This window comes from Euleptes europaea, chromosome 6 (assembly GCF_029931775.1).
Source record: "Euleptes europaea isolate rEulEur1 chromosome 6, rEulEur1.hap1, whole genome shotgun sequence".
Taxonomy (NCBI): domain Eukaryota; kingdom Metazoa; phylum Chordata; class Lepidosauria; order Squamata; family Sphaerodactylidae; genus Euleptes; species Euleptes europaea.
In genome coordinates this window covers 5,033,607-5,057,783 of record NC_079317.1, presented here as the reverse complement: position 1 = coordinate 5,057,783, position 24,177 = coordinate 5,033,607, and the positions used below count along the sequence as shown (strand labels likewise).

The 24,177-nt window shown below is 48.8% G+C and overlaps 2 protein-coding genes across 2 annotated transcripts in view; both read right to left on the bottom strand.

Annotated features, from left to right (window-relative positions):
• DDHD1 (DDHD domain containing 1) overlaps positions 1-5,476 on the bottom strand; it is a 56,277-nt gene extending 50,801 nt beyond the window's left edge. The window contains exon 1 of the mRNA XM_056851129.1: positions 4,594-5,476. Within this exon, the coding sequence (XP_056707107.1) occupies positions 4,594-5,476 (883 nt within the window). The remainder of the gene's footprint in view (positions 1-4,593) is intronic.
• Positions 5,477-19,098: 13,622 nt separating this feature from the next.
• NIN (ninein) overlaps positions 19,099-24,177 on the bottom strand; it is an 87,067-nt gene continuing 81,988 nt past the window's right edge. The window contains exons 28-29 of the mRNA XM_056852077.1: positions 20,521-20,634; positions 19,099-19,321 (exon numbers count right to left, since the gene is read on the bottom strand). Coding sequence (XP_056708055.1) covers positions 19,112-19,321; positions 20,521-20,634 — 324 coding nt within the window. The 3' untranslated portion in view covers positions 19,099-19,111. The remainder of the gene's footprint in view (positions 19,322-20,520; positions 20,635-24,177) is intronic.

Sequence of the window (24,177 nt, the reverse complement as noted above, 5' to 3'; positions counted from 1 at the left end):
CAAAGAACAAAACATCTCCTGAAACATCCATGAGTCAGTAAGAATAGGGCTAGAGACCAAGCCCTACGAAGATAGGCTGAGGGAGAGGGGAATGTTCAGTCTGGAGAAGAGGAGGTTGAGGGGGGACATGATTGCTCTCTTTAAGTATCTGAAGGGCTGTCACTTAGAGGAGGGCAGGGTGCTGTTCCTGTCGGTAGCAGAGGAGAGGACTCGCAATAATGGGTTTCAGTTAAGGGGGGAAAGGTACTGGCTGGACATTAGGAAAAAACTGTTTACAGTAAGGGTTGTTCAGCAGTGGAATCAGCTACCTAGGGAGTTGGTGAACTCCCCCTCGCTGGCAGCCTTTAAGCAGAAGCTGGACAAGCACTTGTCAGGGATGCTCTAGGCTGATCCTGTATTAAGCAGGGGGTTGGACTAGATGGCCTGTATGGCCCCTTCCAACTCTATGATTCTAATAAAGCTAGATGCATAATCAGAGAAAAAGGCAAACGAAGTGGTGTCCTTCCTGAAAGCATAGTAATGATAAGGATATGCGAGTTGAAGTGAAGTGTCTTGATGGGTTTAAAGCCTGGTGCGGTACTGAGCAGTCACTGCGTAGTTGGTGTAAAAGTTCTGCAAGATCCTGACATCAATTTGCTTAGGCATGCTTATGCTTTTATCTGTAAAGTTGCCAGTGTCTCGAACTCTCTTAGGAAGAGACGCTTTCCTTGATCAAATTGATCAATAAAGAAAAGAGTTTCTAGTCCAGTTACCGTAACGGTTGGACCCCATTCTTTTGAGTCCAGCTGAGATTTGTAATTTCTCCATCAAGGCCACCTCCGGGTTCTTTTCCTGCTCCAAGCAGCCCATCCGGCATCTCCTAGAGCCTGGGCTTTTTCCTACTGAACGAGCTCCTGAGCTGCTGAAGCTTTTAGGAAACCCCGCAAAGCCATTTTACTGACTAGGCCTTTTAATGTGTACAAGCTGCAAGCACTTTCTTGGCAAGGCAGGCAGGCTAATGTTCTTAGCGTGTTTTAAAAATTTAAATCGTAACCCCACCTCGAGCCACAAGGGAAAGGTGGATAAATATTTTAATAAATAAAATAAAAAGTGTCAGAGCATGAATTGGAATAAAGATTAACATCACGGAGTTGGCTGATGGCCACCAGGATCTCATGAACCTATGGTGTACATATATTATAATTTGCCTATATAAATAACGTTGCCTTGTCTGACATCCTGTTTTTAGATCCTAATGTTTCACCTGCGGTCAAAGGGGGGCATTCAGTGATACGCCAGTGAGCAGTAGTAGGCTAAAGGTTAAGAAGAGTTGTTTTTATACCCTGCTTTTCTCTACAGAAAGGAGTCTTTGAAGCTTACAATCACTTTCCCCCACACAACAGGCACCTTGTGAGGCAGGTGGGGCTGAGAGAGTTCGGAGAGAACTGTGACTGGCCCAAGATCACCCAGCAGACTTCATGTGGAGGAGCGGGGAATCAAACCGAGTTCACCCGATTAGAGTCCGCTGCTCTTAACCACCACACCACACTGAACTACAGGTCTAGCTCATCAGATAGCGAGGAATCTTCCTCAACCATAGGGTGGGTATCCTGTCACAAAGGATAATGTGTGAATGAATGTCAGAACTCTTGAAACAGCAGAACTGTGCCTGAACAGTGACGTAACATGTGCTTATACCCTCTAAGTGTAGAATGATAAAGAATAATGGTTAAAATAGAGATAATTGTAAGGGAAGAAAGGGATCTCCTTGGACTCCATCACTCTGCCCAGACTGTGTGTTTTAACTGGCTGAGAAAGGATTGGCAGTCTGTGTCCTTCTCCTGTAGATGCCTACTCACAGCTCTAAAAGAAGCACACACATATACACACTTCCTTTAATATAACCCTATTCTGTGTGGCTGAAATTAGGTGGATAACACCTAGCAAAGTCTCAGAAGGTAGAGAAAAAAGATTTTAACAGGGGTGGATAAACAGTAATGTTTTTAGAGTTCCCTACTCTGCCTTTTAAATAACAGGAAACTGAATTTATACAAAAATTTTAGACACAGGAAAAATGAGCACAAGAAGAGAAACACAAATATGAATACTGTTCCTAGATTGCAAGTTCAGGTTTTTCTTGTCGTAGAAATGTTTCAGCACGGAGTACACAAAGCCTTGAGGACAGCCAGAATATCCATAATAGAGTTCATTATGATGTTTATTCCTACGGTAAACAGTACCTTTATTGGCATTAATGATGTTTATTCAGGGAAAAATAGCATAGGAAGGAGAACAGGGAAACCTGCTCCCTCCAAATCAGCAGATTTGCTTAGGGGGTACTTGATGGAACTGCAAGACTCCTTTTTCAGGATTGCTAAGGAGGGGCGGCAGTCACCTGTTTAACAGGAGCCAAGTGACAGAATGACTGCGTGGCATAAGAAAAAGCACCTAGTTAACCTTTTGCCAGAACAGAGGTAGTAACCTTGGTTCCGAACCCAGAGACAGCCAGAGGCTGACAGGGAGGAGAAGGAATCAGATACAGGGAGAGGCGCTCAGTTGCAGCTCCACCCCACCAGGTGTGGACTCTTGCTATGAGTAAGCACGTATTGCCCAAGGGCGGTTGTGGAACTGAAAAGTATTATATGGAAATGAGCAGCTGCTCATCACCTTTGCTGTGTCCTCAGGTGCATACAGAAGCAAAATCTGAATGGAATACACAATGACTACTACTTAATTAAGAGGAAGCCAAGACAGATTCCCACATTGGGAGCAAGACAGGAGAAACTCGTGAGTGGGCGGTGGAAACTCATGACAGCGGAAGAGTGAAACAAAAACGGAGAAGAAAGGAGATCATACTGGAACAGGGCATCAGCACATAACCCTGGTGTTGGGAGTGTGTGGTTGGCAGAGTCAAGCAAGAATGGAGCAAAGGAAGGCATTTGGGGGAGTGGGTGGTGAAGGAAGACTAAGAGAAAGGAAATACTGAGTTAAGCTTGATGCAGGTCTTCGGCATGCCTTCTAACTCCCCCCCTTCCCATCCCTGCAATTTATAACTGCACAAATTGTAATTTGTAATTGTGGGCAGGACCTTCACGCTATCTCCTCACCCCTCTACCGTTGTACTGTGCCCACAACTGCCATCCCGTGCACACTTTCACGGGGCTAAGTTACATAGAATCCATTGGGGGAAATCGCTTACGAATAAAAAAGAGAGGGAGAGACAGACAGTGTGGTGTAGTGTCATACGAGGATCTTGGAGATCCAGGTGCGAATCCGTACTCTGCCATGGAAGCTTGCTGGGTGACCTCGGCCCAGTCATACACACACCCCAACCTAACCTACCTCACAAGAGAAAAAAGCAAGAGTCCAGGAACACCTTAAAGACCAACAAAATTTTGGGCAGGGTATATGAGCTTTTGTGAGGCACTGCTCACTTTAAGGACTCTTGCTCTTTTCTACTGCTACTGACAGACTAACATGTCTACCCAAGTTCCCAGAAAGGAGGATTATGTTGTAACATCATATAGTATGTATATATTTGCCCATTAAACTAACCATATGTATTTTTCTGGCAAGGCCGTAATAAAGTGTTTGTACTACTCAACATGTCTACCCATCATGAGCTACCTCACAGGGTTGGTGTGATGAGGGGCCGTGTCTCAGTGGTAGAGCATGCAGAAAGTCCCAGGTTCAATCCCCGGCATCCCTGGAGAGCTGCTGCTGGTCTAACAGTACTGATTTTGATGGACCAAGGGTCTGTCCAGTATAAGGAAGCTATTAAAATGGGGAGGGGCCATGGTTCAGTGATAGAGCATCTGCTTGGCATGCAGAGGGTTCCAGGTTCAATCCCCATCATCTCCAGTTAAAGGGACTAGGCGAGCAGGTAGTGTGAAAGACCCCTGCCTGAGACCCCGGAGAGCCGCTGCCGGTCTGAGTGGACAATACTGACTTTCATGGACCAAGAAGGGTCTGATTCAGGATGATAAAAAGGACAAGAGAATGGGGGAAGCCGCTTTGGGCGGGGTGTGAATGAAACTGGCAAGTAGGTGATGGGAAAGACCTTTCTCTACCTGAGACCCTGGAGAGCCGCTGCCAGTCTGAGTTGACAATACTAACTTTCATGGACCGAGAAGGGTCTGATTCAATATGAAGCAGCTTCACGTGTGATGACAGAATGGAGAAGCCGCTTTGGGCCGGGTGTGAATGAAACCGGCAAGTAGGTGATGTGAAAGGCCTCTCTGCCTGAGACCCTGGAGAGCCGCTGCCGGTGTGAGTGGACAATACTGACTTTGATGGACCTCCAAGGGTCTGATTCAGTAGAAGGCAGCTTCATGTGTCCATATGCTCACAAAAGGGTTGGGGCTGCAGGCTGCGTTCATCCCCATGCTGGTTTACTCGGGAGTAAGTGTTCAGACTAGGATCCAACACTGAGGGGGGAGGGGTTCCTGCACCCCATACCGGTTTACTCGGGTGTAAGTGTCAGACCAGGATCCAACACTGAGGGGGGAGGGGTTCCGGATCCCCATACCGGTTTACTCGGGAGTAAGTGTCAGACCAGGATGCAACATTTTTTGGGGGGTTTCCCTACATCCCCCTCCTCGGCGAAGGACTTACGGTTCCAGTAGACCGGGTAGCACTCGTAGTGGGCGACGTCCACCTCGTAGAGGCCCCCGCGGACGCACACCGGCTCGGGCCCCAGGTCCCCGGGGGACCCCCCGCGCTCGGGGCTGGGCCCTGCGGAGGAGCCCCCGCCCCCGCCGGCGGGGGGGCTGGGCGAGCGCCGCCCCCCGCCTCCCCGCAGCAGCAGGGCCCGGTAGGCCAGCTCGAGGCGGAGCGAGTCGTAGCCGATGAAGGGCTTCCAGCTCTTGCGGTCCTCGCGGTAGAACCAGCGCACCTCCTCGGGCCCCAGCTCGCGCACCACCTCGTAGCCGCGGGCGGCCGAGGCGGAGGAGGGCGAGGGCGCCAAGGCCCCCGCCAGCCCGCGGCCCCGCTTGCGGGGCTCCGACGAGGGCCCGCTGCCCGCGCTCCCGCTGCTGCCCGCCTCGCCGGCCTCCTCGTCGGCGTCCTCGTCCTCCTCCAGGCCGTCCCCGTTCTCCTCCTCCTCCTCGTCGTCCTCCGGGCCCAGCGCGGCCGGGAAGAGCAGCACCCCGCCGCCGCCGCCGCCCGCCTCCTGCCCTCCGCCGCCGGGGCCGAGCAGCAGGAGGCGGTCGGGGCGGCCCCGGCGGCGGCGGCGCCTCAGCAGCGGGGAGGCCTTGTGGTGGGCGCGGTGGGGGTGGTGGCGGCGGGGCGGGTGGTGCTCCGCCGCCGCCGCCTCGTCGGAGCCCGACGAGGAGGACAGGGCGGGCGGCGGAGGGGCCTCGGCCGCCTCCGAGCCCGGCGGCGCCTCGGCCCCGTCGCCGCGCGCCGCCGCGCGCTTGTGGAAGCGGCCGGCGGGGCGGCGGAGCGGGTCGGCCAGGCGCGCGGCGGCCTCCTCCTCCGCCTCGCCGGGGCTCTCCATGAGGGAGACTCGCGGTTCCGCCCCTCCCCCCTCTGTCGCGCGCGCGGCGACGCCCGCCGGGCCCCGCCGGCCTCTGCCGGGCTGCTGCGGCTCCGCCCGCCCCGCACACGCCTCGCGCGCCGCCTCTTCCGGCGTGGGGGGAGGGGAGGCGGCCGCCAACCGCCAGGCCCGAGAGCGTCAACCGTCGGCGAGGGGCGTGGCTGAGGCCAGCTCGCCGGGTCTCCCCGCCCTAGAAGCGAAAGAAACCGTTTCCCCCCCCTTAGTCTTGCCAACCTCCAGTCGGAGCCGGGGGATCTCCCGGAATCACAACTGGTCCCCAGAGTAGAGTTCCTCTGGAGAAAATGGCCCCTTTGGAGGGTGTGTGTGTGTGTGTATAACACACACACACATGTGCATATACATATATATAGTAAAATTATAATATATATGTAAATTATAATGTATATAATACATAATTAAATATGTACATAATATATATAATTACCATATATTATAATGATATTATAATATATATATCATAATATTGTGTGTTAAGTGCCGTCAAGTCACTTCCGACTCAAAATTTATATGTGTGTGTGTGTGTATATAATTATATGTGTATGTCTATATATGACACACATATATACACACACACCTATATACATTCATACACACATGTACATATACATATATATAGTAAAATTATAATATATATGTAAATTATAATATATATATATATATATATATAAAATTAAATATGTACATAACATATATAATTAATATATATTATAATGATATAATATTATAATATATGTCACAATATTGTGTGTGTGTGTGTGTGTGTGTGTGTTAAGTGCTGTCAAGACACTTCTGACTCATGGCGACCCTATGGATCAAAGTCCTCCAAAATGTCCTGTCTGACTGCCTTGCTCAGGTTTTGCAAACTGAGGGCTGCGGCTTCCTTTATTTCTTTATATATATGTAAATTTTATATATATATGTTGCTGCGTAACGGTATACAGTTATTTATTCATCTGTTTGTTTGCATTACTTCACACAGGAGGCCGGCTTGTAGAAACTCACGCTAGACGAGGAACCGTCAGACCAGGATTTTAGAATATTGTCGAAGGCTTTCACGGTCAGAGTTCATTGGTTCTTGTAGGTTTTCCGGGCTGTGTGACCTTGGTCTTGGAATTTTCTTTCCTGACGTTTCGCCAGCAGCCGTGGCCGGCATCTTCAGAGGAGTAACACTGAAGGACAGTGTCTCTCAGTGTCAAGTGTGTAGGAAGATTAATATATAATCAGAAAGGGGTTGGGTTTGAGCTGAATCATTGTCCTGCAAAAAGTATCAAAGGTAATGTGCTAATCATTGTCCTGTAAGTATCAAGATAATGTGCTAATGAGGGTGTTGTATGTTAATATGGAACCATTGTATCCTGAAGTGATCTGTTAATGTGTGAAATCCAAAGCTAATCTGCATGGCTATTGTCCTTCAGTGTTACTCCTCTGAAGATGCCTGCCACAGCTGCTGGTGAAACGTGGTCACACAGCCCAGATAACCTACAAGAACCAAGTTTTTAGACTTCAGAATGTATTCTGCCAACTTCCGACTTCTTCAGGTTTTTAAAGAAATCCCCTCTCATCTGTGTCCCTAGCTCCATTTTGCTGATCTAATAACCCACCTTTTGTGGCCCAGTTCTTAATTAAATATGTGACAAGTGAGGAACCTACAAAGACACCTCGCCTTCCCCTGTTATCTCCCTCCCCACAAAATTTCTTTTCCCCCTCATGGTATCCCCCATACCCTTTCCATTCCCTGCTTCCTTCTGTCTTTACCGCCCACCAACCAATTTACATTTTATCTGTGCCTCATCTTCAGCTGTATACATTATTTCTTTACTGTATTTATACCCCATCTTTCTCCACAATGAGAACTCAAAGCAGGTTACATAATTTTTCTCTCCTCCATTTTATCCTCACAACAACACTGTGAGGTAAATTAAGCTGAGAGGATGTGACTGGCCCACAGTCACCCTGTGTGCTGCCGTGCAGAGTGGGGATTTGAACCTTGGTCTCCCAGATCCTCCTAGTCTGAAACTTTAACCACTACATCATCCTGGCTTTTTTGCAGTGGCTGCTGTTGAACAGTAGCAAGCAGTCGGGCCTAGGTGAGTCATGGACCTCACATGGTATCAAGGCCAAAACAGCCCTGGAGAGGGCCCTGCCCCCACCTTGTCTTTTAGTGACAGAAACCAAGGCTGAAGGGCTGGGAATACTATGTGGTTGCCTAGCAATGGTCATTGAGGACATTCATTTCTTAAAGCTACAGGTGCTAATTCTGTTATTTGGAGGGTTAACCCCCCCATGCCCAATTTTGTTAAGGTTTCAGATTTTTCTGCAAACCTGGTGTCTTACTCAGGTTTGTAGAAAGATCGGGCTTGTCTGTTCATTGATGATGACGACGACATGGCTGGGTTCTACCACTGAAATGCCATTGTTCTGGCATGCAGTGGCTTCCAATCTGAATGTAAGTGTTCTCAGTTCACTGTTTGAATGCTGTGTGTCTAACAGCTAAGACTGTGTTTAAATGCTAGGGCTAGCTGTCTATTTGGGCGTACACAATGGTACTTTAAAAATGCCTAGAAACATTTGCAGGGAAAGAGGATGCTGACCTAGATGGTGCACAACTAAACAGAGCCTTTACACAATCTAGGAGTGTAATCCAAACCCTCTGACACTGAGGAAGATCACTTACTCGATAATGGAAAGGCCCAGAGCTTTCCAGAAGCAGGGGCTGGAAGTTTCCTGGGCCAGGCAGTGCTCCAAATACACCAAATACACACAAAAAAGGGGGGAATACTAACCCAACCCAGAAACTCAGTTAGGTACCACGAAGGTTGATCAGGAACGAGGTCAACGGATTTAACCTGAATGTGACTCTTCCCCAAAATGTCTACTCCAGGCTATTTGGTTAACAGTCATAAACGTTCTTAATTTGTCACAGTAACGCATGATCTGGGCGATGTCACAGTTATGAGAAAATCTTCTGATGCAGCAGTGTTTTTCTGATCTGATGAGAGCTTGAGTAGAAGACTGCCTGCCATTCCTCATTTTCATAGCAGAAGGGCATACCTTGCAGGGCTATAGTAAAATACATGATATAATAAGAAAGCATGATACAAACTGTTTATTTACAACAGAAATGCTCCGACTTTCTCCACAACAGGGACCCAAGGCAGCTTATATCATTCTCCTCTGCTCCATTTTATCCTCACAACAACTCTGTGAGGTAGCTTAGGCTGAGAGTGTATGACTGGCAGAGTGGAGGGATTTGAACCTGGGTCTCCCAAATTCTAGTCTGACTCGCCAACCACTACACCCCACCAACTCTCAATCTAAGGACAAATCTCTCATTTAATGACTAGATGAGCTGGTTTTATATGTCATAAATAAAATAATGTTTGGCCTCAAAAGACACCTAGTTTTCCCTTTTGCACAAAAAAGCTGACTTTAACTTAATGGGCTTGATAGACAAGGGTGGGTTCAGTTTTAAAGGGTCTTTGTGAAGATGTAACTTCCTTATACTGAGTCAGACCATCAGTCCATCAAGGTCAATATTGGCTGCTCAGACTGGCAGCAGCTTTCTATGGTCTCAGGCAGGAGTCTTTCCCATCACCTGCTACCCTTTAACTGGAGGTGCTGGGGATTGAACCTGCGAACTTCTGGATACAAAGCAAATGTCGAGCCGCTGAGCTGCAAGCCCTCCTCACTACGGCCTCTATTAGGCTTGAATATGTTTATGTTAAAGACAGATTACATTTTTTTTAAAAGAGGCATTTCATAACACTGACATTTGTGAAAATAAAATTGATTCAAATATTTAAAGAATGCATTGTTTTGATTTAGAAGTCACTGTATGGAGAGCCAGCATGGTGTAGTGGTTAAGAGTGATGGTATGGAGCGGTGGACTCTGATCTGGAGAACCGGGTTTGATTCCCCACTCCTCCACATGAAACCAGCTGAGTGACCTTGGGCTAGTCACAGCTCTCTTAGAGCTCTCTCAGCCCCACCTACCTCACAGAGTGTTGTGGGGAGGGGAAGCGAAGGTGATTGTAAGCCAGTTCAAAACTCCTCTTCTCTCTCTCTCTCTCTCTCTCTCTGTGGGATCCATTTGTTGGAATTGTGTGAGTTGATCAGGGTGTGGCTTTTGTTCCCTTGTTTTGGGAACCTAACTGGATGGCATTGTTAGGGTCTTTTCCAATCTTTATTCTCAGACTATCAGATTCTGTGAATCTGACAGAACGAAACCAGCCCTGCCTTGTGGGACTTTACACAATTCCACTTTTTGCAGGGCACTGTGTCATACACAATGGCGTGCAGAGGCTATTCTCTAGATATGGGGTTTTGGGAGTGAGGGAAAGGGCACTATTGAAACAGCTGAAAGGGGGCGGAGTCCCCTACCCTGCAGTTTTCCTGATAAAAATCCTCCCTTGCCCTGTACTCCGTTCTGGAAGAGAAAAGGAGCAGGCAAAAAGAGAGTCTCTCTGGACCACTGCCATCCTCAAAACAGTTTTTAGGGGTACATGCTGCTTCGAGGGATTGAGTTCAAGTTCCCTCTCTCTTCTTTGGCACTGGCTACTAAGGGCGCCGACAGGCTTAGTTGATCACACTAGAGGCGTTGGGTTGTTCAACTGCTGCCCCCTCGCCCTCCTGCCCCTGGTTCCCGTGGGCTCTGTGCAACTCAGAGATCAGACTGACCTCATTTAAAATGGAAAGAAGTTTAATAAGGAAACACATAGCGCACATCACCTCTGCAAACACAACAAAGGGAGCAGTGCTGACAAGAAATGTGACTAAAACACTGATCCTCTAATCCCGGACTCTTACTTATCCCTACAGATGGTAATATGAGAGAGGCCATGTAATTCTTGGAGTTGCAATCCATTAGAAATAATCCATCACCTTCGTTCCAGTATCTAGGGATCATCCCCAGGGGAGTACAGTACCATGTGCTCATAGCTACTTCTTGGAATCGAGATGGAGTCCTTCTGGGCGTGTAAAAATAGCCAAGAGAGCTTCTTCAACATGCTCGGGGTTTTTGATTATGTGCTTTAGCCCGCCCCCAGGAGACTCTCTTTCCTTTCCTGACTGCAAGAAATGTCCACTGTGCTTTCCGGCCTCCTGAAGCTCTTTAGTTTACGTATGCCTATGGTATAGGTGTGACTCTGGCTGGGGTCATTTGCATTTTTGGCTGCCCCTGAGGCAAAAAGAAGAAGAGCTGGTTTTTATACCCCGATTTCCTCTACGGAGTCTGAAAGTGGCTTACAATCACCTCTCCTTCCCCTCCCCACAATAGACACCTTGTGAGGTAGGTGGGGCTGAGAGAGATCGGCGAGAACTGTGACTAGCCCAAGGTCACCCAGCAGGGTTCACGTGGAGGAGTGGGGAAACAATCCGGTTCTCCAGATTAGAGTCCACCGCTCTCAACCACTGCACCATGCTGGCAACCCCTCTGCCAGCTTGTTTATCTACTTTCCTCTTGCCGTTCAGCAAAAAGTCCGTCCCTCATAGCCTCTGAGCCTGTATCAAGTGCAAACCCAAAAATTATCCTTCGGGGCTGCAAACTTTGGCACTAATTCCAGGGTGAGGTGTAATTTTTCCACATCTTCTGCACTAAGGCTCAGTTGCTGGGTTTCCTGTGGTTGGGTTTCAGAGTCCCAAGGAGGGGGAGGAAACTTCGTCAGGGCTCAGTCCTTAGAATACACACAAAAGAGAAACCAAATAAATTGACTGGCAGAGCTGGACTTTCTGGTCATTTATGCAGGGGAAGTTTGTGTTTGGTTTGCTGCTCAGTTTTCTGATCTGAATTCTCAAGCATCATATGCATGAGGGCTCCCCCCCCAAAGAAATTCCAAGAGTACCTTGTGATTAATTATGCATCCCCAATAAATCAGAGTTTCTGAGTCCCTCCCCTGCACAGCTTTGTTGCAGTTTACTTGGAGGGGGTGGGTCAGCTCTTAAAGGGACTGCTCCCTGTCTGTGTATGTGCTTTTGCAAAGCTGGGTATTCCTCCCCTCCTTTCTTCAACAGCTCCCTGCCAGGAGCTGCCTTCCAGCCTCTCTTTGATTGATGTCTTCCTGCGCATTTCATGAAGGTTTAACTCCCTCTTTTGTACTTAGCTTTGTGGGAAGGGATTGGATGGGAAGGAGAAGCCAGAATTGGCATGAGGAGAGAAACCCAAAGTTAGGACTATGAATGGAAGTGGCGCTCTTTCCTCGAATCAGAATTTAAATTTGTTATAAAACAGCATCCTAGAACTGCGAGGAAAGAATGAGGCAGGAGCGAAGTGACTTCTAAAGATTGGTAAAATCATGAATAATGCAAAGGAAGCCTCGAAGTAGTCCAGCAGGGATCGCGAGCTAACTGTCCCTGCATAAATGGCCACACACAAGTGAAGTCAGCTACAGTGTAGGACCTTGGTTTACACAGCCTCTAAATAAATAAAAAAATCTTAAAATTATTAAATTACAACGTACTTGGTAATATTCTGTGGGTTTCTTAAACTGAAGCAGTTTAGAGCCTCAATGTGTCTTAATCCTGCCCTAATGCCTTTGCTTGCATTAGGAAAGACACATCAGCAAGGGTCGTCCAACTCTGTACAGTGAACAGGAACCTTCCAGGAAACACTGAATGTCATGACCTCCCATAAGTCCTGCAGGACTTAAACAACAACAAAAAACTTTTTAAAATATGCAAGCCGCAGGGAATCATTGGAACCATTTAACGTGGCTTGGGGTTGGAGCATTTCCAGACCTCTGCTGTTATTTGTGTCTTAATATGTCCCCTGAACCATACAGGATCACTGAACGGGCTGGTGTCAGTCGAGGAGTAATTTCTTGACACCTACCAGCCATCCTGACTCCTTGATTTTAAAAACATGAGGAAAGCATTGCAACGGTTTACAGCAGGAGTCCCCAGTGTAGTGCTTGGGGGCGCCATGGTGCCCACCAGTACCTTCCCTGGTACCTGCCAGGTGTTTTTAGAAAGTGGGTGGGGCCAGGTGGACGCCTGCCCAGTGGGGCTTCTGATTGCCTACCAGAGATCTGATTAGCTGAGCAGAGGAAAATAACATTTCATTGGCAGTGTTGGTTGTATTCTCTTTCTGACTTTCCCAGTGTATTTTTACAATGTACTCCTTTAGTCTCCTGCACTTGAGCTTCCTGTGTGTGTGGTTGGCTCCGCCTTCCATGACGGCCATTTTGTGACTGCACCTACCACCCTGTTTCAGAATTCCAAAGGTGCCCACAGGCTCAAAAAGGTTGGGGACCCCTGGTTTACAGGCTTACCCATCCTTTGGCAGTACAGGATGAAAAGTCTTTGGAATTCACCGGGCAGCCCTTTCAAGGGTGGCAAGGGCACAATCCACCGGGGAAGTTCTGCGCAAGCTGAATGGCAGCCATTACAAGAACACTGCTGTTTAGCTTGGAAAGAAGGCAGTCAAGGGGAGATCTATAAAATTATGCATGGTATGGAGAGAGTGGACAGGGAGCATAATACTAGAACGTTGGGTCATCTGCTGAAGCTGGAGGATGAGAGATGCAAACCAGATAAAAGGAAGTATTTCTTCACACAACGCAGAGTTAAATTGTGGAACTCCCTGCCCCAGGATGTGGTGATGGCTGCCAATTTGGAAGGCTTCATGAGGGGACTGGACATGTTCATGGAGGAGGGGGCTATTCATGGCTACTAGTCAAAATGAATACCAGTCATGATGCATACGTATTCTCTCCAGGATCAGAGGAGCATGCCTATTTTATTAGGTGCTGTGGAACACAGGCAGGATAATGCTGCTGCAGTCGTCTTGTTTGTGGGCTTCCTAGAGGTCCCTGGTTGGCCACTGTGTGAACAGACTGCTGGACTTGATGGGCCTTGGTCTGATCTAGCAGACCCTTTCTTATGTTATTATGTACTGCAGTGCTTTGGCACAGCTCCAGCCAATTTCAAAGGGAGGAGTTGCACAAAAGATCCTTCTGGTGCACTGGACCCTAAAAACACATGTAAAGAGAAAATGAATCCCTGTCAAATAGCGAAAAAGCTTTCAGATGACTAAACAGGTGAGACCCAGCCTGGCCATTCTGATGCTCTCAGAGCGTTCGCAGAGCATGTTTCATAGAAGAAGAGTTGGTTTTTATACCTTGCTTTTCTCTACCTTTAAGGAGTCTCAAAATGGCTTGCAATTGTTTTTCCTTCCTTTCCCCACAACAGGCACCTTGTGATGAAGATGGGGCTGAGAGAGTTTGGAGAGAACTGTGACTGGCCCAAGGTCACTCAGCAGGTTTCAGGTGGAAGAGTGGGGAATCGAACCCGGTTCACCAGATTAGAGTCCGCCACTGTTAACCACTACACCACACTGACTCTTGCAAATAAGGCTGTGCATATCAATAAACCTGAACCGAAAATAAACACAAAATTAGCTGTTTCGGCAATATTCAGGTTTCATTTCAGCTGAATACCAAAACCTGGGAATCTACCCAAAGCCAAAAAGGTGATTCCCAAAAAGCCGAATAGATATTTGGCTTTTAGAGTTTATAGATATTCGACTTTTCTGGTTTCGGCTTTTTGCCTTGCTCAGATGTACAGCTCTGTGCTTTCCCCCACGTTTCTATCTTTGGTTTTGTTAGGGCCCCTGCTCTCAAACTGAAGGTCACCCTGAGTAGTGACTTTGTTTCCCCACACCATGACCATCTCTTGAGATCAGATTTTTGATGACTATATTAAAGGACCGTTCACAGGAAATCATTTGCCACCAAAAGAATTTTTTTCAGTGCCTTATTTTTCTTGCATTTTAGCCGTTTTTCTCAGTTTGGAAGCTAATTTGCATGGACATCATGCAAAGCGACCCAGATACAAATGGGGGGCCCAGACTCTTAGGCGCTAGCCTGCCAATTGGCTCTTTCCACCAGTCCTCAGCCACGCTGACCTTCTGAACCTGAAAACCGATTCACAGCTCGGCTCGCAAATGCCTGGAGGATGGGGGTGAACCCTTTGCGGGCCCATAAAATTGGACCCCCTGTTTCAAACTTCACCAAACTTCAGTGTCCATCTAAGGAGAGTCCCTTGCTAATTTGGTGACTCTACCTCCAATAATGCCCCCACAGGAACTTTGAAAAAATCCCCATAGACTATAATGGACCTGAATTTTTTGGGAAACCTGGGGGAAAAGCTGAAATACCCATTTACCAGTATGAGTTTTTGGCTTATTTCAGGTTTACTGAAAAAATTCACACCGAATAAACCTGAACCCGAAATTTACCAAACTTTTTTTTTTTTTTTTGCACGACCCTACTTGTGAACAAACAGGCAGGGCAGCTATTCCACCGGACGAGCAGTGGCCAGTGATCAGGCGGCTTGCTGAGGCTCACTGCTTTTTCCTCTCCTGCCGGTCATCCCCTTTCCTCCCTTCTGGCGGGAAGGTACAAGGAGCATGGTCTTGCCAGGGGAGCAGTCCCAGATCCCCTGCAGGTCTCTGGCATCAGGTGGAGAAAGTCCTGGAGAGGGTCGTGGAGCCTCAGCCTTAAGGGTGGTGGTTAAGCCCACTTTTAAGCTACGTGGACCCCTCCCCCAAAGAACCAGACCTTAACCTCCTTGTGGATTTCACTCATCCCTTTCTACGGTTCCTCCTTGGCATAAGGGTCAATTTCTGCTGCCACCTAGTGGCTGCTTGGCATCATTTCACTGTATTTGCGTTTTAAGAGAAAAGGATAACAATTCTATGAAAACTGACACCAGGAACCTGATGTAATTTGTTGATTTGAATTGGGCAAGCAGATGCTTATTGTCACTGGCCTAGTTTAAGCAGCCCCTGCAGAGCTCCCAGGATCGGACAATCTGCTTAACTTGGGTTGTTCCTGAGTCATTTTAACTTCCCAACCTGCCCCTAGATAAACAGCATCCATACAACCACCTCCTCCCTCCCCTTGATTCAGATCAAGTGACATACAATCACCCCTATGTTTTCCTCAATAAGGGGGAAAGGCAGTTTGCACCCTTTACACTGGATGAAAGTGCTGTGCGCCAGAGGTAAACACTGCAGTTGGCTAAGCAGATTTGTAGGCGATCCTGCTTATTTTGTTTTGCAAAGTTACCCATAAGGACAATGGGGGTTCCGTTGGACCAAAACCAACAGGTTGAAATTAGATCAAAAGAATCTTCAGCTAAACATTAGGAAGAACTTCCTGATTGCTCAAGCGGTTCTTCAGTGGAGCAGGCTTCCTCGAGAGGTGGTGGGCTCTCCTTCTTTGGAGGTTTTGAAGCAGAGGCTGGATGGCCAGCTGACAGCAATGCTGATTTGGAGGACTTAGGCAGATCTTGAGAGGGAGGGCAGGAAGGATTGCATCATTTGGCTCTCATGGCCCTTTGCCCAGCTCGCTGTGGTGGAGCGGGTTATAAGATTGATAAAATAATAATAATATAATGATGATGATCGCTACATTGGGGTCAGAAAGGAATTTTCCTCCAGATCAGATTGGCCCAGGGATCCTTGAGGTTTTTTGCTTTCCTCTGGGCATAGAACAGGGGTCACTGGGGGAGTGGGTGTATGTGTGTGTGGGGAAAGATAACAGAATAGAAGAATCATAGAATCATAGGCCATTTATGCAGGGTCAATTTTGAAGCTTGCTCAAAGCTCTTTTTAAAAATGCGACCTTTAAAATGACTATTCACGGTCCCGATGCAAATGGAGAAATTCCACCCCCCACACTCGCCTGCTGCTTTGTTCCTTCCATTAGCCAACTGTCGTTTGCATAGCTAATGCATGGCTGTTGTTTTGCATGCTTGCTTGAGGGGATTCTTCCCAGCGGTGGAGCAAACACAAAAGGTCGCGTTAAAGGGGCTCTTAAGTAATGCGAAGCAGGTATGTGCCGGCTTCGAAGTCACTTTCCGAATGACGGTTCACCGTAAAAAACTTTAAAAAATATGCGGGGCAATTCAGCCTGGAATGCACTGCTAATTACCAAGAATAAATGGCCATAGAGTTGGAAGGGACCACCAGGGTCATCTAGTCCAACCCCCTGCACAATGCAGGAAATTCACAACTACCTCCCCCACATACCCCCAGTGACCCTTACTCCATGCCCAGAAGATGGCCAAGGTGCCCTTCCTCTCATCATCTGGTTGGAATTTCCTGTGCTGTACAGGTGTTGTTGGACTAGATTACCCTTGGGGTCCCTTCCAGCTTTATGTTTCTATAGCACGGAACTGTAGCAACTGACCATGTCTACCCTACAGGCCATTGAGCGGGAGGGGGGGGTGTTTGGTCACATGCTCGCCTCACCTCTACCCTCTCCTTTATACCCCCCACCATCCCCCTACCCCCTCCACGATGTCCTGTGCCAGCAGTTAACAAGACCCAAGGAGGGAGTAGGGTTCTTTAATCTGCACAGATATTGCGGCATAGCAGATCGCAACTCTCGTACAGGTGGGTAGAAATCTTACACCCTTTAAGTGCAACGGAGTGATTTCGCTGAAAACATGGAGTTAGAATGCACATATGAAAATGACAAAGAAATTATTGAAAGCACCAGAGAAAGTTAAATCACCTTGAATCAAGTGGTTATGTTGAAATGATGATTAAAAAAAACTGTCAGAAAGTTACGCAAACGGACCTGGTGATTTGGAGAACAGACTTCATTTAGGGTTGCCAGACTCCAGGTGGGGCCTGGGGATCCCCCGGAATTGCAGCTCATCTCCAGACTACAGAGGTCAGTTCCCCTAGAGAAAACGGATGCTTTGTTGTTTGGATTCTGTGGCATCGCACCCCACTGAGGTCCCTGTCCTCCCCAGGCTCCACCCTCCAATCTCCAGGAGATTCTCACCCTGAAGTTGGCAACCCTATGCCCCCCCAGTCCCCCACCGGGGACCAGCAGGGACCTGGCAACCCTATTGCTGGCCATTTCTGGTTGGAACTAGAAGACTTCTTTGAGTGGTTGTTTAGGTATTTGCATTCCTGAGAACAACAAAAACAAATAAATACAAAATCCAGCCCTTTCAAAATGCCAGAAAAACCTACAAGCATCTCAGGCCTGTTTGTAAACGGACCTGAGATGACCACCCGAGCCTGCTCTAGACCAAATCAGTCCATTGGTCCATCCAACTCAATAAAGCCTACTCTGATTGGCAGTGATTCTCCAGGGCCCGGGGCAGAGAACGTTTCCCCCAATGCCAGCTTCTTGAGACCTTTAACTGGGGCTCGAACCTGAGACTTTCTGCATCAGAGCATATGCTCTGCCCTGGATCTAAAGCCTGTTTGGGAAGCTGGGAAGAAGAAGACGAAGAAGAGTAGTTGGTTTTTATATGCCGACTTTCTCTACCACTTAAGGGGGAATCAGACCGGCTTACAATCATTTTCCCTTCCCCTCCCCACAACAGACACCCTGTGAGGTAGGTGGAGCTGAGAGAGCTGTGACTAGCCCAAGGTCACCCAGCTGGCTTCATGTGTAGGAGTGGGGGAAACAAATCCAGTTCACCAGATCAGCCTCCGCCGCTCATATGAAGGAGTGAAGAATCAAACCCGGTTCTCCAGATCAGAGTCCATCACTCCAAACCACCACTCTTCACCACTACACCGTGCTGGCTCTCACTGAGTGGGGTTGAAAGCTTTGGATAGAAGGGCCCCATGGTGTAACTCTCCCATTTCTCTGGCTTTCCCAGTAACAGCTCCGTGTGCAAAAGTCTTCTATACCAAACCCTCTACAATGCATAGAAGATCAGGAAATGGGGGGAGGCATTCTTCCTTTGGACCAACAGCCAGGGAGAGGGGGCATATAACATGAAATATGGGTATGGTAGAGGCTTCTGGGTTCCCCCCTTTGCTTGGCTTAGGCCAGGGGTCCCCAACCTGGTGGCCATAGGAGCCTGGAACCCACCCACACCTTTTCTTTGTGCCTACCAAGTATTTTTAGAAAGTGGGTGGGGCCACTTCCCAGGAAGTCTTCTGATTGGCTCTGCAGATTTTTAAAAACATTACTTTGGCAAGAGCTGGCACCGTGGCGCAAAGATCTTCACTGTGTGACTGCTGCATCAGCCATTTTGTGGCTGCGCCTGCCACTCTGTGTCAAGAGTTCCAATGGTGCCCCCAGGCTCAATAAGGTTGGGGGTACCTGGCATAGGAAATCTCTGGATCCGGCCACGTCTTTCTGGTCCCGAACTCAAATTCTCCAGAAATACAAATGAGGAGGGGATATTAAGTAGAGTTGCCTACCACCAGGTACTAGCAGGAGATCTCCCGCTATTACAACTGGTCTCCAGCTGATTGAGATCAGTTCACCTGGAGAAAATGGCCGCTTTGGCCATTGGACTCTATGGTATTGAAGTCCCTCCCCTCCCCAAACCCCGCCCTCCTCAGGCTCCGCTCAAAAAACCTCCCACCGGTGGTAAAGAGGGACCTGGAAATCCTAATATTAAGGTTTGTGAACGGAGTGACATGATGCCACAGAAGCCGAGGGACACGTGTGCGTGCGTCCAGGGGCTGACCTGAGTTCTCTTTGCAGTGAACAGCCCTTAGTTCAGCTGTCCCCAGGATACTAAGACCAGAACACCAGAAACGGTGGTGTTTCACTAAAGTGCCGGAGGTGTCCAAGACAGGCTGGTATGGCTTTGCTAAGACCCCAACTGAGCGGCGGAGCCCAGGGCCGGTGAGGTGAGGTTCTTCACGATCCGGCCGAGGTTGGCGATCTTCTCTTCAAGGAGGTAGTTCTTCTTCTCGGCCGTCTTCTGCCTCTGCTCGGTCATCTCCAGGGCTTTCAGCAGCTGCGTGTTCTCCACGTACAAGTCCTTGACCATTTCGTCAGCTTTCGTGTTCTTCACAAACTGAAAAGAAGAGGAGGAAGAAGAAGAGTTGGTTTTTATACGCCAACTTTCTCTGCCACTTAAGGAAGAATCAAACCAGCTTACAATCTCCTTCCCTTCCCATCCCCACAATAGACACCCTGTGAGGTAGGTAAGGCTGAGAGAGTGTGACTAGCTGAAGGTCACCCAGCTGGGTTCATGTGGAGTGGGGAAACAAATCCAGTTCACCCGATCAGCCTCCGTTGCTCATGTGGAGGAGTGGGGAAACCAACCTGGTTCACCGGATTAGAGTCCGCTACTCATGTGGAGGAGTGGGGAATCAAACCTGGTTCTCCAGATCAGAGTCCACTGCTCCAAACCACCACTCTTAACTGCTACACCATGCTGGCTCTTAAAAACAGAGGAAGAAAACATGGATTCCCCTGGCATTCTGCCTGTGGGATTCTGTGGGTGAGTCACGGCTTTGCTCGGAAAGTCCTGGAGCCCTAGATTTGAGGGGCCCTCAAGGTCATCTATCCCACCCACCTGCTCAGTGCAGGAAATCCAAAGCCAAGAGCTTCCCTGCCAGATCGTTGTCCTGCGTCTGCATGAAAGCCTGCAGGGAGGGAGAGCAGCGGCCCCTCACCATGCCTAGTGGGTTCCCTTATCAAACCACTGCTACCATTAAGAAGTTTCTCCTCACATTCAACTGAGATTTACCCTCCTGTAGCTTAAACCCCGGGAGCAGCAGAGGACTTGGTGGTGGTGGAGAGGGCCATCTCGTTGCAGCCGACTTACGGGGACCCAGTAGGTTGTTCGAGGCAAGAGGCGAACAGAGGTGGTTTGTCATTGCCTGCCTCTGCGTAGCAGTCCTGGACTTCCTTGGTGGTCTCCCATCCAAGTACTAACCAGGGCCAACAAACCCTGCTTAGCTTCCAGGATCTGATGAGATTGGACTAGCGGGGCCATCCAGGTCAGGGCTAAAGACATTCAGAGGTGGTTTTGCCACTGCCTGCCTCTGCGTAGCCGCCCCGGACTTCCTTGGTGGTCTCCCATCCAAGTACTAACCAGGGCCGACCCTGCTTAGCTTCTGAGACCTGATGAGATCAAGCTCAATACTGCAGAGGATTCTGGGGGATTTGCCCTTGGCCGGAGGGCCCTTTGAAGCATCGCAAGGGATTTGGGGGGCAACTCGGGGTCAGGCAGGCCCCCGGGATCGCCTGTCCTGCGTGACGTCTCACCTGCTCTTTCAGTTGATTGACTTTGTCTTGGAGAAGCCTCTTGACAAGCCTCAGCTGCTGTTCGACCTCCATCATCCTTTTCTCCATGGTCTTTAGCAGCTGTTCGTGTCCGCCCTGAAAAGAAGCATAAGCGCAATGAATCAGGGCCAAAAAATGTCGTCCCCACCCCCCGTGGTAACTGAAGGGCTTTTTTTCTTGCAACACGAGCATCCCTAGACAAGGGTGGAGGGGGGGGGGACACATGATGCAGTCAGAGAACCCCCTCCAGGGACAGATTCTGAAATAGCCGCTGTGTGAGTCCATGGGCGCCATGGCACCTTTCCTGGTTTTTAGAAAGTGGGGGGAGCCAGGTTGGATCTTCTGTCCAGCAAGACTGAGCATTCGAGAATTGATTGGCTTTGTGGATTTTTTTTTAAACGTTGCTTCGGCAGCCACCACAGCACAAGGCTCTTCACTGTGTGACTGAAGGTAAGCAGTGGTAGCCATTTTTGTGGCTGGCTCCGCCTCCTGCCGCAGGCATTTTGTGGCCATGCCCACCACGCTGTTCTCAGAGCTCCAGAGGTGCCCACAGGCTTAAAAGGTGTGTGTGGGGGGGACCCTTGTGTTAGTCTATTGAAGCAAGCCTTCCTGCCCAAAAACCTGTGCACATCGTGGGCTCTTCTGTTCAAATGGGGGTCCCCACCACCACCACTCATTTTAACTACGGCTCACAATAGAATCTGGCCCTATTCAGATTACCGTTCTGAATCGGATGCCGTCCGTTGTTTGCCCCTTTTGGGAATAAAGCAATACAAAGATACAGGTCATTTCAATCCGTCTACGAGCCATCGCTAAAGTGTTTTGGATAGTTCAAACAGTGCCGTGATTGTTTTCCTGCCTTTTTTGCTGGTGTGTTCTTTTCTGGCTCTTTTTTTTTTTAATGTTCTGAGATTTGCATTATAGAATCATAGTGTTGGAAGGGACCACCAGGGTCATCTAGTCCAACCCCCTGCACAATGCAGGAAATTCACAACTACCTCCCCACACCCCCAGTCCATGCCCAGAAGATGGCCAAGATGCCCTCCCTCTCATGATCTGCCTAAGGTTATAGAATCAGCATTGCTGACAGATGGCCATCTAGCCTCTGCTTAAAAACCTCCAGGGAAGGAGAGCTCACCACCTCCCAAGGAAGCCAGTTCCACTGAGGAACCTCTCTAACTGTTAGAAAATTCTTCCTAATGTCTAGACGGAAACTCTTTTGATTTAATTTCAATCCGTTAGTTCTGGTCTGACCTTCTTGAGCAACAGAAAACAACTCGGCACCCTCCTCTATGTGACAGCCCTTCAAGTACTTGAAGATGGTTATGATACCCTCTCTCAGTCTTCTCCTCTCTAGGCTTTACATACCCAGTTCCTTCAACCTTTCCTCATAGGACTTGGTCTCCAGACCCCTCACCATCTTTGTTGCCCTCCTCTGGACACGTTCCAGCTTGTCTACATCTTTCTTAAATTGTGGTGCCCAAAACTGAACACAATACTCTAGGTGAGGTCTAACCAGAGCAGAGTAAAGTGATACCATCACTTCAAGTGATCTGGACACTGTACAGGTTATAGCGCCATAGATAGTACTGCGTACAAGGTGGCGAGGGTGAAACAACTTCTGCCCAACCCTTACCTTGAAAGCCCTATGGTGAGACGATCCAAAATGAAAAACAGGACGTTTTGGAGGACATTGATTCATAGCGTCGCCATGATTCAGAAGTGACTTGAAGGCACTTAACACACACACACGACTGGTGGTGCAGATTTTTTAAAAGCTTCTTTGGCAGCAGCTGTCACCACAGCAGAAGGCTCTTCAGAGTAGGGCTGAAAGTAAGATGCGGCAGCCATTTTGTGGCTGGCTCCGCCTCCTGCAGCAGCCATTTTGTCAGAGCTCCCACAGGCTCAAAGACTGATTTAGAGATTCTATTAGTAACCTGCAATACTTTTTTTAAACAAGTGCCAAAGGGACAACAATCTCCTACTCCCCCCCTGCCCAGCAACTGCAGTTGCCAGATCTGGGTTGGGAAATACGTAGACATTTTGGGAGTGGAGACCGGGGAGGGTGGAGTTTGGGGAGGGAGCTCTGCAGTGTCTATTGCCATAGAGTCCATCCTCCGAAGCAGCCATTTTCTCTGAGGAAACTGTTCTTGGTCACCTGGAGATAAATTGTAATAGTGTAGGGTTGCCAGCTCCGGATTGGGAAATACCTGGAGATTTTTGGGGCGGAGCCTGAGGAGGGTAGGGTTTAGAGAGGGGCGGGATTTCAATGCCATAGAGTCCGATTGCCAAAGTGGCCATTTTCTCTAGGTGAACTGATCTCTGCAGCATGGAGATCGGTTGTAATAGCGGGAGATCTCCAGCCACCACCTGGAGGCTGGCAACCCTATAATAGCAGATCTCTGGGTGCTACCTGGAGGTTGGCAACCTTACCAGCAACCCGCCCTTCTGCCTTCACAACTGAGCCATGGATAGGGTTGCCACCTCTGAGTTAGGAAATACTTGGCGATTTCGGGTGTGGTTTCTGGGGAGGGCAGGGTTTAGGGAGGGGAGGGAACATGGTAGGGTATAATGCCATAGAGTCCACCATCTAAAGCAGCCATTTTCTCCAGGGGAACTGATCTCTGTTGCCTGGAGATCAGTTATAACCCAGGGAGGGCTCCAGCCACCACCTGGAGATTGGCAACCCTAGAGATGGAGTGGAACTTAAGTTTTGCCAGATTGGCTGCAGGTAGAGTTTCCTTGCAGAGGCTCTGCCCACAACCACACCACTTCCCCCCCTTTCAGTTGGAGGAACTGAGCGTTTCCTTTGACCTAGCTCAAAGGGGAGAGCCCCGGGAGCCGCATGCATCAGGATGATGTCATGCAGAAGGCGGAGCATGCCATGTACCACCTGTGGAAGATTCCCCACGAAAAAGCCGCCGCAATTAGAAGGTTGGGGTAGGCGTGGGAGATCTGGGTTCAAATCCCTGCCCTGCCCTGAAGCTCACTGGGTCATCTTGGACAGCCACGCTGTTAGCCTGGTCTACCTCAAAGGGTTGTTGTGCAGACAAACGGGAAGAGGCAAGGTTACCGACACCGTCCCGGAGGAAATTTAGCATTAAAATCTGATGGACAGAGATCATTTTTTTCAACTTGATGGTTTATTGTGCTTCTCGCCTTGTTCTCTCTGTGTGTTTCATCTGGAAATGGGTGCCAGGATCAGGTACTTCCCGTGCCCCAGGATGGCCCCAACTAAGGTTGCCAGCCTCCTTCCCCCGGCCACTGGTGGGAGATGGGGGGGGGGTAGGGTTGCCAGATCCAGGTTAGGAATCTCCTGGAGATGTGGGGATGGAGCCTGGAGAGGACAAAGATCTCAGTGGGGTAAAATGCCATAGAGTCCACCCTTCAAAGCACCCATTTTCTCTGGGGTAACTGACCCCTATAGTCTGGAGATGAGTTGTGATTCCAGAGCATCCCTAGGTCGCATCTGGCTTTTCCAACAAACAGCTGAGATTGTCTAATAATAAAAATTCTGGCTGGATCTCCAAAAAGCCATCTATTTGTTAGTAAGACAAAGACACCCACATATTTAAAATTTGCATTTTATTGGTCCAATTACAAATTTTAAAAAAATGTGTTGCTCTTTCCCCGTTTTTA